This window comes from Gavialis gangeticus, unplaced genomic scaffold (genome assembly GCF_001723915.1).
Source record: "Gavialis gangeticus isolate Ggan-Ray unplaced genomic scaffold, GavGan_comp1, whole genome shotgun sequence".
NCBI lineage: Eukaryota > Metazoa > Chordata > Crocodylia > Gavialidae > Gavialis > Gavialis gangeticus.
In genome coordinates this window covers 61,186,082-61,198,477 of record NW_017729031.1, presented here as the reverse complement: position 1 = coordinate 61,198,477, position 12,396 = coordinate 61,186,082, and the positions used below count along the sequence as shown (strand labels likewise).

General features: G+C 39.3%; 1 protein-coding gene across 1 annotated transcript in view; it reads left to right on the top strand.

The window, feature by feature from the left end:
- Positions 1 to 12,396, top strand: part of CCDC141 (coiled-coil domain containing 141) — a 238,619-nt gene that overhangs the window by 215,001 nt on the left and 11,222 nt on the right. Inside the window, exons 18-21 of the mRNA XM_019523028.1 lie at positions 2,089 to 2,229; positions 3,793 to 3,987; positions 7,340 to 7,523; positions 9,444 to 9,556. Of these exons, the coding sequence (XP_019378573.1) occupies positions 2,089 to 2,229; positions 3,793 to 3,987; positions 7,340 to 7,523; positions 9,444 to 9,556 (633 nt within the window). The remainder of the gene's footprint in view (positions 1 to 2,088; positions 2,230 to 3,792; positions 3,988 to 7,339; positions 7,524 to 9,443; positions 9,557 to 12,396) is intronic.

The window sequence follows — 12,396 nt, the reverse complement described above, 5'->3', positions numbered from 1 at the left end:
CCCCCCCCCCCCCCCATCCTTTCATACACCCACAGAAGAGATATTGAAAAGTTTGGGCTGAGCACTCTCAGCTCTCAGTGAAATCAGTAGGAATGGACAGCTCTTAGCCTGCTACACACCCCATTGCTAAAAACCTGACCATTTTTTTCTCTTATACTTCCCAAATGGCTTTACTTTTCTTTTCATTCTTCTCTCTTTGTCCCTTTGGAAATGTCTTTTCTGCCACCTACATTCACTGCCTGTTTCAATTACTAGTGCTACAAAGGGCTTGAGGTAGGAATGAAAAAAAGGAAGGTTGGGTAGTTTTTCACATTAAAATTCTTCCTGAAATGTCTGACAGGATTTTAAATTGTTTTTCTCAAACTTTCCTGGTAATAAAAATGGAGTTCAATCAGCTTTTATGCCCTGCTTTTATCAGTTGTTTTGTGCTTCTTGTGTGATAAATCTTGGTAATTGGCATCTGACAATCCCCCTCCTCCACCATCATTCCCCACCTATGACAGGCCAGCTATAGTTAGGAACAGCTGCTTAAATAATGATTGTGACACTGTGGACAAATCCCAAACTGACAAAGTTCTATTAATCCAGTGGGCTAAAGTCATCTGGTAAAGTTCCCTGAGCATTTCATATTGCATTCTGCACTAAACAGGCAACAAACTGAAACATGGTTTGATTTCCCTACTGTTAAACCTTTAAAGCTGTATACTGCCCTTAGTAAGAACATATAGTTACTGATGCCAATAGGAGTTGTATGCATGCATTGATATGACCAGTGTATGGTTCTGAGCTTAAGCTGGTTTTCCACTGATGCTAAAAGAGAAAAGTGACAGCAGCTGCAGACCTTTGACACATGAGCCACCATATTTGAAACAACGTGATCTCATTTCACATACCCATACTGCTATGAAGAGGGACCGTGGCCTTATAAATGATCACTAGTGTATGGGCATAAGCTAGGAAAGTAAACCAAAATAAACTCTTACTCATCCATGCATCAGTCCTGGGGTTTTTCCTCTATATTGAAGGAGATTTGGGGGTTTTTTTGCAAAACACAGATTCTTGCACCTGTGACTATTGCCACGGTGGTTTAAAATAAATTTTATTATTCTGTGTACCTAGGAGAGATGAACAACTTAAACTAATTGGAGATCACAATGTTGCTAGTAGAATTCCCTTCCTTTCTATTAGACTGAATCAATGCCATCTGTCTATGCATTACTGATATCACTTGCTAGCAGGAAATGTTATCCTGCTAGATGAAATGCAAATGAAAAATATGTCCCTTGATGGACTGGCATTAGTGAAGAAGAAGAATAAGAAGAATAGATGGGCAGCCACTGTGCACGGTAGCTGCAAAACAGGTATTCATTACTCCTTGGCTTTTGAGAAAATGCTGATGGACTCCTGATAGAAAAACCCAAACATGTTAAATACTGAGCCTGTTCCCCTGACCTTGGAGGTACTATTCAAATAAGTAAAGTTACTCTGATATATATAATGTCTCTGTGTGTGTGTGTGTGTGTGTGTGTTTGCAGTAATGGCATCAGGCCATTTAAGGTGTTTATGCATCTGCTTTATCATTTAATCTAAATAAAAATATTGTACACACTCTCATAAAAGCAGAAATCTTTAATCTATAAGTTCAATTTTTCAAAAAAATTCAGCTTTTCACTATTCTCCCACTTTAGTTTTTGTTAAATTTTATGTAATTAATAAGTAATTATTAACTATACTTTTTTAACTGAACCATTAAAAAAATACTACAACAGTATTTTAAGATTTGATGGTGCTTTAGCACTACCTTTACTGAACATAATAGGAATGCTGATTCTGATAAATCATGCATATGAATATTCTTTAACATTCATTCAGAAAGATTTGTCTAGTGCTAAAAAGAAATATTACCTTGTAGTTTTGTCTGCGTAAGGAAGGGAGACACAAGGTTGATTTATGATACACAATATTTTTATTCTGTATAAGAAAATCTGAATGTTTAGACTGATTTTTAAATTATGGATATTTATTGATCAGAACAATATTTATAGATGTGTTTCTTTGCTTGTTATTGATAAATATGCTTTCTTTCAGCTCAGAGAATCATTTAAAGATCTCAAAAAGAAATTCAACAACCTAAAATTTAATTATACTAAGAAAACTGAAAAAGCTCGAAATCTGAAAGTACTTAAAATACAGATTCAGCAAGTCGATATGTATGCTGAAAAAATGCAGGTAATAGTAATAGTTGAAATACTATGATTTCTATTAACAGAAGATCAGACTAGATGGAAAATACAATGAAACCATCCCTTTCCCCTCATCTTTCTTTTGTATCTCTGACATTTCCTCCCTACCTTCCCTCTAGTAGCTGGATGACCACTAGGACTGTGTGAATCTTTGGGTGTTGTTTTGATTCGGAGGAGATTTGGCCTGGTTTGCCAGCCGAATCTCTGAATCTGAATCGAATCAGGAGATCAATAAAAAGGTCCGAATTGATTTGAAACTCTCTGAGATTCCGGCAGTCCCCACTCACCACTAAGTAGTGGGTGGGAACAGGGGGGCTGGAGGAGTGGGGGCTGGACGAGCCCTGTCAATGGCTGCCCCACCTGGCCCCAGCATTCCAGCTTTTTTTAAAAAAAAAAAGCTTCACACTCACCAGCTGCTGCAGCAGTCATCGGGGCTTCTGGAGGCTTGTGGCAAAGCCTCCCACACAGCACAGAACAGTGGGCAGCAGCAGGGATCACCCCCCCCCCCACACACACACACACACACCCAGTAGCAACCGGTAAGTATGGGGCTTTAAAAAAAAAAAATGTGCTGGGCCACTAGGGCCAGGTGGGACAGCCATTGACAGGGCTGGGAGAGTGGGCAGGGGTTGTGGGGTTTGTGGCAGAGCCCCTCATGCAGCGTGGGGCAGTGGGAGGCAGTAGAGATCAGCCCACTCTGCCTGGCAGAGGTTGGTGAGTGTGGGGCTTTTTTTTTAAAGAGCCAGGATGCTGGGACCAGGTGGGACAACCATTGATGGGGCTGGGAGAGCCAGCGAAGGATGTTTGATTCAGAGATTTGGCTGATTCAACCGTGGCTGAACCTCTGAATCAGATTCAGTCAAATTGAATCAGGAGAATGATTTGAATCACCAAATCGAATCACTGTACCTCAAATCGTCCGAATCCAAAGTGAATACTAGCTGCTTCGCACAGGCCTAATGACCACCATGCTGCCTTCTGATCTTCAAAGCTATGTGTAACAACATAGTGTTTTTGACAGAGTTGAGAGAGGTTGACACCGTTTGTTACAGTGTATATATAAAGCTGCTCAGAGCTGCAGGTGATTGGAGTTTGTCCAGATTGGAACTGCTCTTACTAACAACAGATTCTTGACCAATATCTTGAAATTGATATTGTAGAATTTAATTGAATGTGCTTTAAAAATTAACTTGTGTTTAGTCAAAATGAGATGCTATTTCTTAGACACCTTTCTTCAGGCTTTTTTCAGATGCTGTTTAGATCCTTCTATTCAAGTTTAGGTAATGCACCTAGTGAGGTGTATTTCTTTTAAACTGAAAATATTGAGTTGAATTCTGTCTTTAGGTAGGCATGTCCATTTTTCATTGACTTTAATAAACATAGTGAATTCCTATATACAGAATGTATGGTGTTCTTAACAGTAATTTTTAGATAACACATCAAGAAGGTAAGTTTACAAATTTTGCCATGAGTTTCTGATGTTTCATTTTTAAAAATAAGCATGCCTTTTTAATTATAATTCTTAACAATAGTGCACCTTTCAAAACAGATTCTGAGAAAGAAGGTGGATAATTTAGAAAAGAAAACCACTAGCTGTGTAGTAAATCAGTCTGATGGTAATGTTGGTGTCCTCATGGAGACAGTCAGAGAGTTACAGAAACAGCTGAATGAGTTTGGCAGAGTTGTGGAAGATTACAAACAAAATTTGGATCTGATGAAGCATCTACAGCAGCTAATGGAAGAGGTACCAATCAAACTGTACATCCTCTTTGTAATTCTGATAAGAGGCCATTATGGGGATTAGGAAAAAGCATTCTTCTATATCAGTCAAGTCAACCTTTGTTGTACTCCTTCTTCAAAGGACAGCAGAGCACCAACTATCTGAACTAACAGGGACAAAAACCCAGTTGTAAAATCATTTTTTTTCATAGAAAGCAAGCATACAAAAAGCAAGTTTGTTAACAAATTTGCCTTTTTTTCCTCAGTCATTACAACAGTACTTTTCTTTCAGATTCTATTGCTCTCACATACCACATAAGTTAATAGCACTTCCGGCATTCGGTTAACAAAATAGCTCTGATGAATAGTGTCCAGATAACTGATGCTCTGCTGTAATAATATTGAAGCTAGTCTCTTTTTCCTTTGTTAATGCACATAAAAGGATTAAAGTATTGGTGCTGGATTAAAGCATAGGTCCTTTGGGTTCATGCACAAGTTCTTGCATTGTGGCAGGAAGGGACTATATTCCATCAAATATCCCTGATTGTCACAGATGCTTGTCTGAGTTTGCCAGACATTAGTTCCAAGAGATGGCTTATGGGCTGCCTTATGCAGATAAACTGTGGAACCTGCTCCCAAGCCACAAAGCAAAGGGTTGTGCAACAGGGACAGAGTAAGGGTAGGGCAATTAAGCATTGTGCATATGACCCTGAGATTGCTTAAATGTGTCCTCCCCTTCCCCCTAATATGATGTTTTGCTTGTTTTATGGAAGTGGCTAGTAGGCAGCAGCTGCAATCTAAGAAAACGATGTAGAATTCCTGTAGTATCATTGTTACAGCCAAGGTGGTCTAGGGAATATTCAAGAAGCAAGATTTGATATGAGGTTATATCTTTTATTGGACCAACTTTATAGTTCTGAGAGATATTAGATGAGCTTTCAGGCACAGAATCTAAAGCAGCATTTTAAGAAGAGTAGGCTTCATTGTTGCCATGCTTAGCATCTACAAAGAGCCACACTGGGCACATCTACATGTGCACTTTTACTAGTTAACTAATTAGCTCCACAATAAAGCAACACAGTCTACATGTGCGCCCATATTAGGGCACAGTAAACTAATTAACTGCACCATAGAATAGTACTATCTGAAACAAGCACTATCTTCCAGTAGAGTACTTACATGTGCTGCAACACATGTGTAGACTGGGGCTGGGGCTAGCTGAAGCATGAGGGTGCTACAGTGCAGGGGCTGCCTGCCTACCAGGCAGCCCCTGCTCTGTAGCACCCTCATGCCCCAGCCAACCCTGACACCTCCTGATGTCAGCACCCCCCGGCTCCCCTGCTCTGGGTCAGCTGCTCCCAGGCACAGTGTCTTCATGTGTGCCCTGGACCATCCCAGGTACACAGGAAGACACTGTGCCTGGGAGCAGCTGGCTCCCTCAAACTGCACCAGAGTTTATCAAGGCACATTAATTATCATGTATAACAACTCTCCCACTGCAACTGACAATGTGAACTGTCCCATGATCGACCCCTAATGATTCAGATAAACAGATTTAGCAAGTGCTTTTCTAATAGAACCATCCAATGACTCCCAGACCTTCCTCTTTCTCTTAGCCAGTATTTACTGGATATGAAACACTAAATTGCCAGTTTCCTATGTAGCTTAGTTTCATGAATGTCACTGTCTCATCCCTGCTACGTTTAAAAAGAAATGGCAGAACTCTGTTTCCCCTTGTGTTGCTAAATGGTAGCTTTCCAACCATGTAAATGGCCTCTTGGTACTTATGCACAGATGGTGATTATATTACCTTTGCACTGTGGCTGCATAAACTGTGTGTATAGGCTGAGCTTGTTCTTTCTGTAGGCTAGTACATCCTGTGCATAAGTGTCAAAAACACCACTTATGTGACTAGAAAACTGACATTTAGCTGCAAAAAGTGAAATATAATTCCACCCAAAGTTTCCATCTTTAAGTACTGTTCACAGTGACTCAGCATATTTTGGAATATAAATTGGAATACAAAGGTATTTTGAGTCTCACAAAAAGTCCCACACAACATTATTTGCTCACTGTTAAATCTCAAGTGCCAAATCATCACAAGCCCTTCAATGCTAGTTGTCTGTGAGAAGTGTCTGTCTGGTATGTAAAGCAGGAGAATGAAATCCTGTAAAAAAAATCCAAATATGTAGAAATAAAATAGAGAATCCTTGTACATTCCTAACCACTTAAATACATGATTTTGTACTCCTGTAGTAGTATTTCATTTGCTATGCTTTTGGAGTATTCTAACATTTTCAAATGATTAAATGCTGCTTAATCCATTGCTGCTAAAGATTTTGGAAGTCTAGTTCCTAGCAGCATTTTCTCTCTTGTCACATTGTGTAGGTGCCTCTGCTGTGAGTCAGGCACATTCCTGTCATCCTTGTTTATTTTTAGTAATCAAGTTTTTTCAGTTCTCCATTGCACTCTAAATGCATGACTAGTAACTACCATTAATGACAGATCAAAATGTTAGTCTTTAGGCTAAACAGTTTCTTTATTGTCCAATGATCTTGTGAAGAAAATGAATGTTTCTTTTCATCTCTGATTAGGAGAACAGCATGGCAACAGTTGTGCATTTACATTTTTAACTTCCCCACCCCTTATTTTGAAAGAGGGTGGAAAGAGTCTAAACTTTAAAATATGATTTTTATTCTGAAAAGTAATTGTAAAACAGTACCATCTTGCTCAAGACATTTTTCTTTCCTGGCGTGTGTGGAGTTGTAAGTACTGGTTTTAATGAAAAAAGCCTTTAGTATTCTACTCCTGATAGCAGTTCAGATCCAAACCAGATAACCCCATGTTTCATTGTACCTTGGGCATTTCACCCTAAATCGTTTACTCAGGGTGCTCTCTAAGCTCCACTGATATCAAGAGAGAGATTCCCAGAAAATCTTACTCTAATTTTCTATGCTATTGTATGCAAAATCATGTATGACATAGGATTGCATAGCTGAAACCAAGGTCATGCTTTGAAATCTGTGGAGTTAATTCAGGCTTGCTTCTCAAGGCAAAATTGCATATCCAGAAGTAGTAACTAGACAGGAACATAAGCTTAGTTCTAAAAGAAGAGTGTGGATATGGAGTACAGCTGTGATTTAACAAAAAAAGTGACAGCTCTTGGTTGTAAGAATATTGCTAATGAACTGACATTCTTCATGGTTATTCTGAGCAGTGCTATATGTCCCTGAGCTTCCTTACTGCTGTTACTCAAAAACACACTGTAATAGGGCAAACCAACTGTACAAAAGCCCTAATTGCCCATCATTGTTTCATTTATGAAGCTTTGTTGTATCTATTTTTAAACATTTTTCCCCCTTTTTAATACGTATCAGTGTCAGTATTGGTATGAAGAAGCAAGTGCTACAGTCATTAGAGTTGGAAAGTATTCTGCAGAGTGTAAAACCCAAGAAGCAGTAGAAATTCTCTACAAGCAATTTAATAAATTTATCCAGCCTACAGTGCCCCAACAAGAGGAAAGAATTCAGCAGATTACTGACCTTGCTAAACGTTTATACGGTGAGAACTCCCTTAAGGTGTGTGGGGATGTGGTATAGAACAAATACTGATTGAACAGGTGGGGGCAGGAGGTAACAGGGGACTGTTTAATACCTACATTTATTGATTTAAAAAGAAGATCCCACAAGGTTAAAATCAAGCACTGCTTTAAGCTATTGACAGAGCACTTGTTCTAGAAATATCCATTGTACTTAACATGAGAGAGGTAAAACAGTGCAGAACTAAAGTTTAAGGAAATATCAAAAAGTAAACGCTGAAAATCCAGACAGATGCTTTTCAGTCTGTCATCTGAGTTCATCTTGAAATCTAAATGTAAATGTCCTAGAAACATTAATAATCTTAGAATTAAGACTTTATGGTTCATAACAGGAAAGTCTCTGAAGCTGAATTGTACTACACCTATATCACTCAAAGATGAATGAATAGTTTACCCTAACGTAGTTTAAACTAATGTTAAGCTAATTTTTCTGTATCTCATGTTCATAGTTATTGGTTGCTCTGTAAATATTTGGGTCCATTTATTTTGATAAAGTGAAGAATGTTGGGTAATGCTTAAGCATTGGGACTTGTATTCATTAGATTTCAGTTTTCTTCTTGATTTTGCTCTGCACACTTGTGTGACTTGCTGTATTTACACAAGCTCTAAAATGAGGCCAATGGCTGAAGATCTGGATAGAGCACATTGCAGTTCCTCCCTCACAAGAGCCTCGCTGAACAGCACTGACATCAATGGCAGCTTCTCCACCAAGCCCTTAGGGTCTGGAGTGAAGGGGAATGCGTCATACTTTGCTCACTTATTTATGTATTTGTGAAAACTCTGCATATATAAATAATATGAGCACACAGTTGAAAGATCCTTTAAAATTTGTCCTTGAGGTAATTATCCATTCAGTCAATTAACTTGAAACCCAGTCTGTCAAATAATATTTACTGTGATCTAAGCCCTGGGAGCTGAGAAACCTAAGTGAAACACCCCCTTCACATTCCTGGTGCTGCTGGAAACACTTGCTCGTGGGGCTTTCCTCGATGCTGCTGTGGCAGGAGGTGGCTTCACAGCTACATTTGCTGAGTCGGTGCTTGTGAGTGGGAGCTGATGAGTACTGCTTGCTTGAGAGCTGTCTGCCCCCCCCACCACCACCCTTTGCCCTCTGCCAGCACTGGGACCATGGTGTAGACATACTCTAAGTATACAATGGGACAGCATTCCCAGAAGTAAAGGACAACCCACAGCAGATACCTTGATGATGGGGGGGGAATATACAATGATGTCACTCATTGTTTCCAGTTTTTGCTCATTCAGGCAATCTAATCATCATTTGCTTGATAATCTATGAGATGGAGAGTAAACTCCCAAAGGTGGAGTAAGCCATCTTTCCATTCTTGAGTTGCTTAATGAAATCTGATAAAATCCTATCAAAGCAAGACTGTAGACTTATATATTTAATATACTTTTAATCACAGAGGGTTTTTCAGTATGGAACATTACGCTAGGAGGAAAGCAGCAGCTCTTATTCTTTTGCAGTACTGATAATTTTATGCCGATCTAATGCATGATTGGTTCTGTGAGTAACTGCTGATATCAGTCAAATGGAGGGTTCCTTTACTTTTATGTTGGAAAAATCTAATTTTTATACTTTTGACAGGAAGGTCAGCAAAGTTTTTGGAATGTTAACTGTTTCTTGGCTAAAGAACAGAGTGGTAAGCTCAGGGGAGTTTATGGGGGGCCACTGTCCCTTTAAAATTATTCCCTACAGGTCAGTAACATTGCTTAGTCCGGGGGAATCCCATCCAAATGACATGGCAAAAATTGTGAGTGTCCAGCTCCATGGAGACAAAATAGAGTAGAGAGAAAAACCCGATTTTTAAAAATACTTTTCTCTGATACAGGATTGTGTTTATTGTCATGTTTTCTACCTGCAGGTTTTGAAGAGGGAAGTAAGTATGTGGAAAAAGTGGTAGCAAAGCATGAAGAAGTTCTTGATTCCATCAGTGAACTATGTAACTCTTTGAAACAACTTGAAAGACAGATTGAGGTAATTAAATGTATATGACAACTGTTTTAAACTAGATCTATCAATAATTTTATCAGTATTTTATGGCAAAGAATTACAGTGGAACTTGAGGGAGATGGGATACCATTTAGTTTTGATGTTTCCAAGAAAAACATGTCTCTCTTAATATTTTTTCTGTCCTTATAATAAAACCAATGGGATGTTCTTCATTACTAATTTTAACCATACCCAACAGTTCTCTAACTCTTTAAGATCTCTCTTATCTATTATCCTATTTTAATCCAAATTATGCCGGAAAAGATTAATCTCTAACATCATATTTAAGGGTAGACTTTTTTATGCAAACTCTGGGGATTATCAGAAGCAGAGTTAAGATATTTAGAATTATTCCTGTTGCTATCATGCAGTTATCTTACTACTGGTATATTGCTCAAAAAACTTTTCAATTAAGATTTGCTTGATATTCCATTTGTTTTTGTACTAAGCTAAAGAGAACCCTGCTCTTGAACTTGTCCCTATTACACCATTGAAAAGAAAGCCCTGCTGGAAATAATGTGCCTTGTTCTTGTTTTCCTGTTTGCTTTTCTTTTGGCTACAGCCTGGACCACACTTTACAGTTATTTCTATATGTAAACTGAAAAATATTTAAACATTCCTTAAAGGGCTCATAGATATTAATTGGTCCACTGCAGGTTCCAGGTATAGATGTTGGGTCAGAAGGAAGGGAATATGAATAGACAAGTGTCTTAAGACAGGAAAGCATTGGACCATGGAGAGACATGGCCAGGAGATGCAAGGGACTAGGTGGGACACATTTGTTCTAACATGTCATGAAACAGAAAGTGATAAAGAAGGCACTAAGAGATGGGAAGCAGATCAGAAGAAGATGGATGAAGATAAGGAATAGAAGGGATTGCAGAGAACAGCAGAAAGCAGGGATACAGGACTGAAGATTTAGAAAGGAACAAGAAAAGGCAAAAACTTTGATCCAAGTAATCACAGAAAAACTAAATATAGAACTGTAAGTTCTTGAAAGCTTTAGGGCCTGATTCTCGTTTGCATTATGTGCCATCTTTCTCTGCCAGCAGTATGTAAACATTCTTTCATATAAATGGGAATTAGGACTTTCAAAATAGACATGTCTCCTCTTCTTTTCCTGCATCTTCTGCAAAGTAGCTAAATTCTGCTTGAAAAAATCCCCACAGGATCCATCAGAACAAAACTTTATTCCTGCAGAACTTATATATTGACTCAATTTAAACTAGATGCCTTAAAAATCCTTGGAGAAATGGGATTTAAAAAATCTAATAATTCTTTTATTTTGAATTTGCAGGTATTTTTTATGAATTTAAGGGGCAATGTTAAAGTTGTGGGGGTGATGCTGAATGATAAGGGAGTGCATGATGGGGGAACCAGCTGGATCCTTTAACTGTTCCCTTCCACATATTCTGATAACTGTGGTTTTGAATGTTTGCGAGGAAATGTAATACTGTATTACTTACTGTAATAAGTTCTTTTTTTATGCAATAGGGAAGTGTTTATATGTGCTCTTGGGGGCACTTAAAGTGCTCTAATTAAGTCTCAGGCTTGTATCATGAGAAGTCTCATGATACAAGCCTGAGAAGTCTAATGATACAGAAGTCTCATTGTATCATGCCTTCTGCCATGCAATGCTACTGTGCAGTAATCACAGGCTACTGCGCAGTCAGCATCTCTTGTAGACATGGCCACTGGCAAAGCCTGGTTTGTCTGTTTCACAATAAGTATAGACCAAATTTTTCTAGGTGAGGGAAGTTTTACTAGGATAGGGAAATTACAGGCAGCACAACTATGTAAGGACTTAGGGGTTGGCAACATATGTCCAGTGAAATCTGGCCCATGCAGTCCCTGGATATGGAGTTTCAGGAGTGTTTGGTGCTGGGAGGCTTCAAAGGCATTTGGTGTTGGGTGGCCTACTCCCATTTCAGAATGGGGAGAAGTGGAGGTGGCAATGCCTACTGCTTACCTCCTCTGACTCAAGCCTCTGGTCTGAAAAGGTGGCTAATTGCTGACCTAGGGAGATAAACTGTTTGTCAAGGAAGCTGGGATATAGCAAATAATCTTCCTAGAGACAGGGGCAGCAAAAAGAACAGAAAGCAGAAAGAAAGCAGAACTATTAGTAAGAAAGGGTAAACAAAGAAAAGTATAAATTTCAGGAAGCTTGTTCTAAGGAGAAAAGAATCATTAAAGACTCTATAGGACGTGCAGCATTTTTCCAAATGCCTAGAGTTGCAAAGAGGAAAATTATAAATAACAGTAATGTAGAAATTTTATTTGACTTGACAAAGACTTGTTCTCTGTCTTTGCCCTGCCCTCTGTCTTTAAAGTCCGTGCTCATTATATGTGGAGACCTCTATTAGAGGTGTGCGAAGCAGAGCCTATTAGATTTGGATTCAGATTCAGCCTGAATCTGGGAGAGTGATTTGATTCGTTGATTTAGGTCACTGTTCCCAATTCGATTTGGCCAAAGCCGAATCTGAAGATTCAATGCTGATTCAGAGAATCACTAATTCGGACATAGACACCGCTTTAAATGATTTTTCTACATACCTCAAGGTACCAGCATGGCTTGTGAATGCTGCAATGCTGGGGCACATGGAGCATCCCACAGGAGTGTAGGGTGCGCCCTCCACGTGCTTGGCAGCGAACCTGGAAGTGGACCGGAAGTACGTTTGGTCCATGCCCACATCCACCAGGGAGCATGTGGGAAACACCCCACGCCTCCCCTGGCTCAGCAATCAGCTGCAGGGAACCCCAGGTGCCCCCAGACCCAGGAGGCACCAGGTGCCAAGCCAGGGAGTGCAGGGTGAGGGCCCAGCACA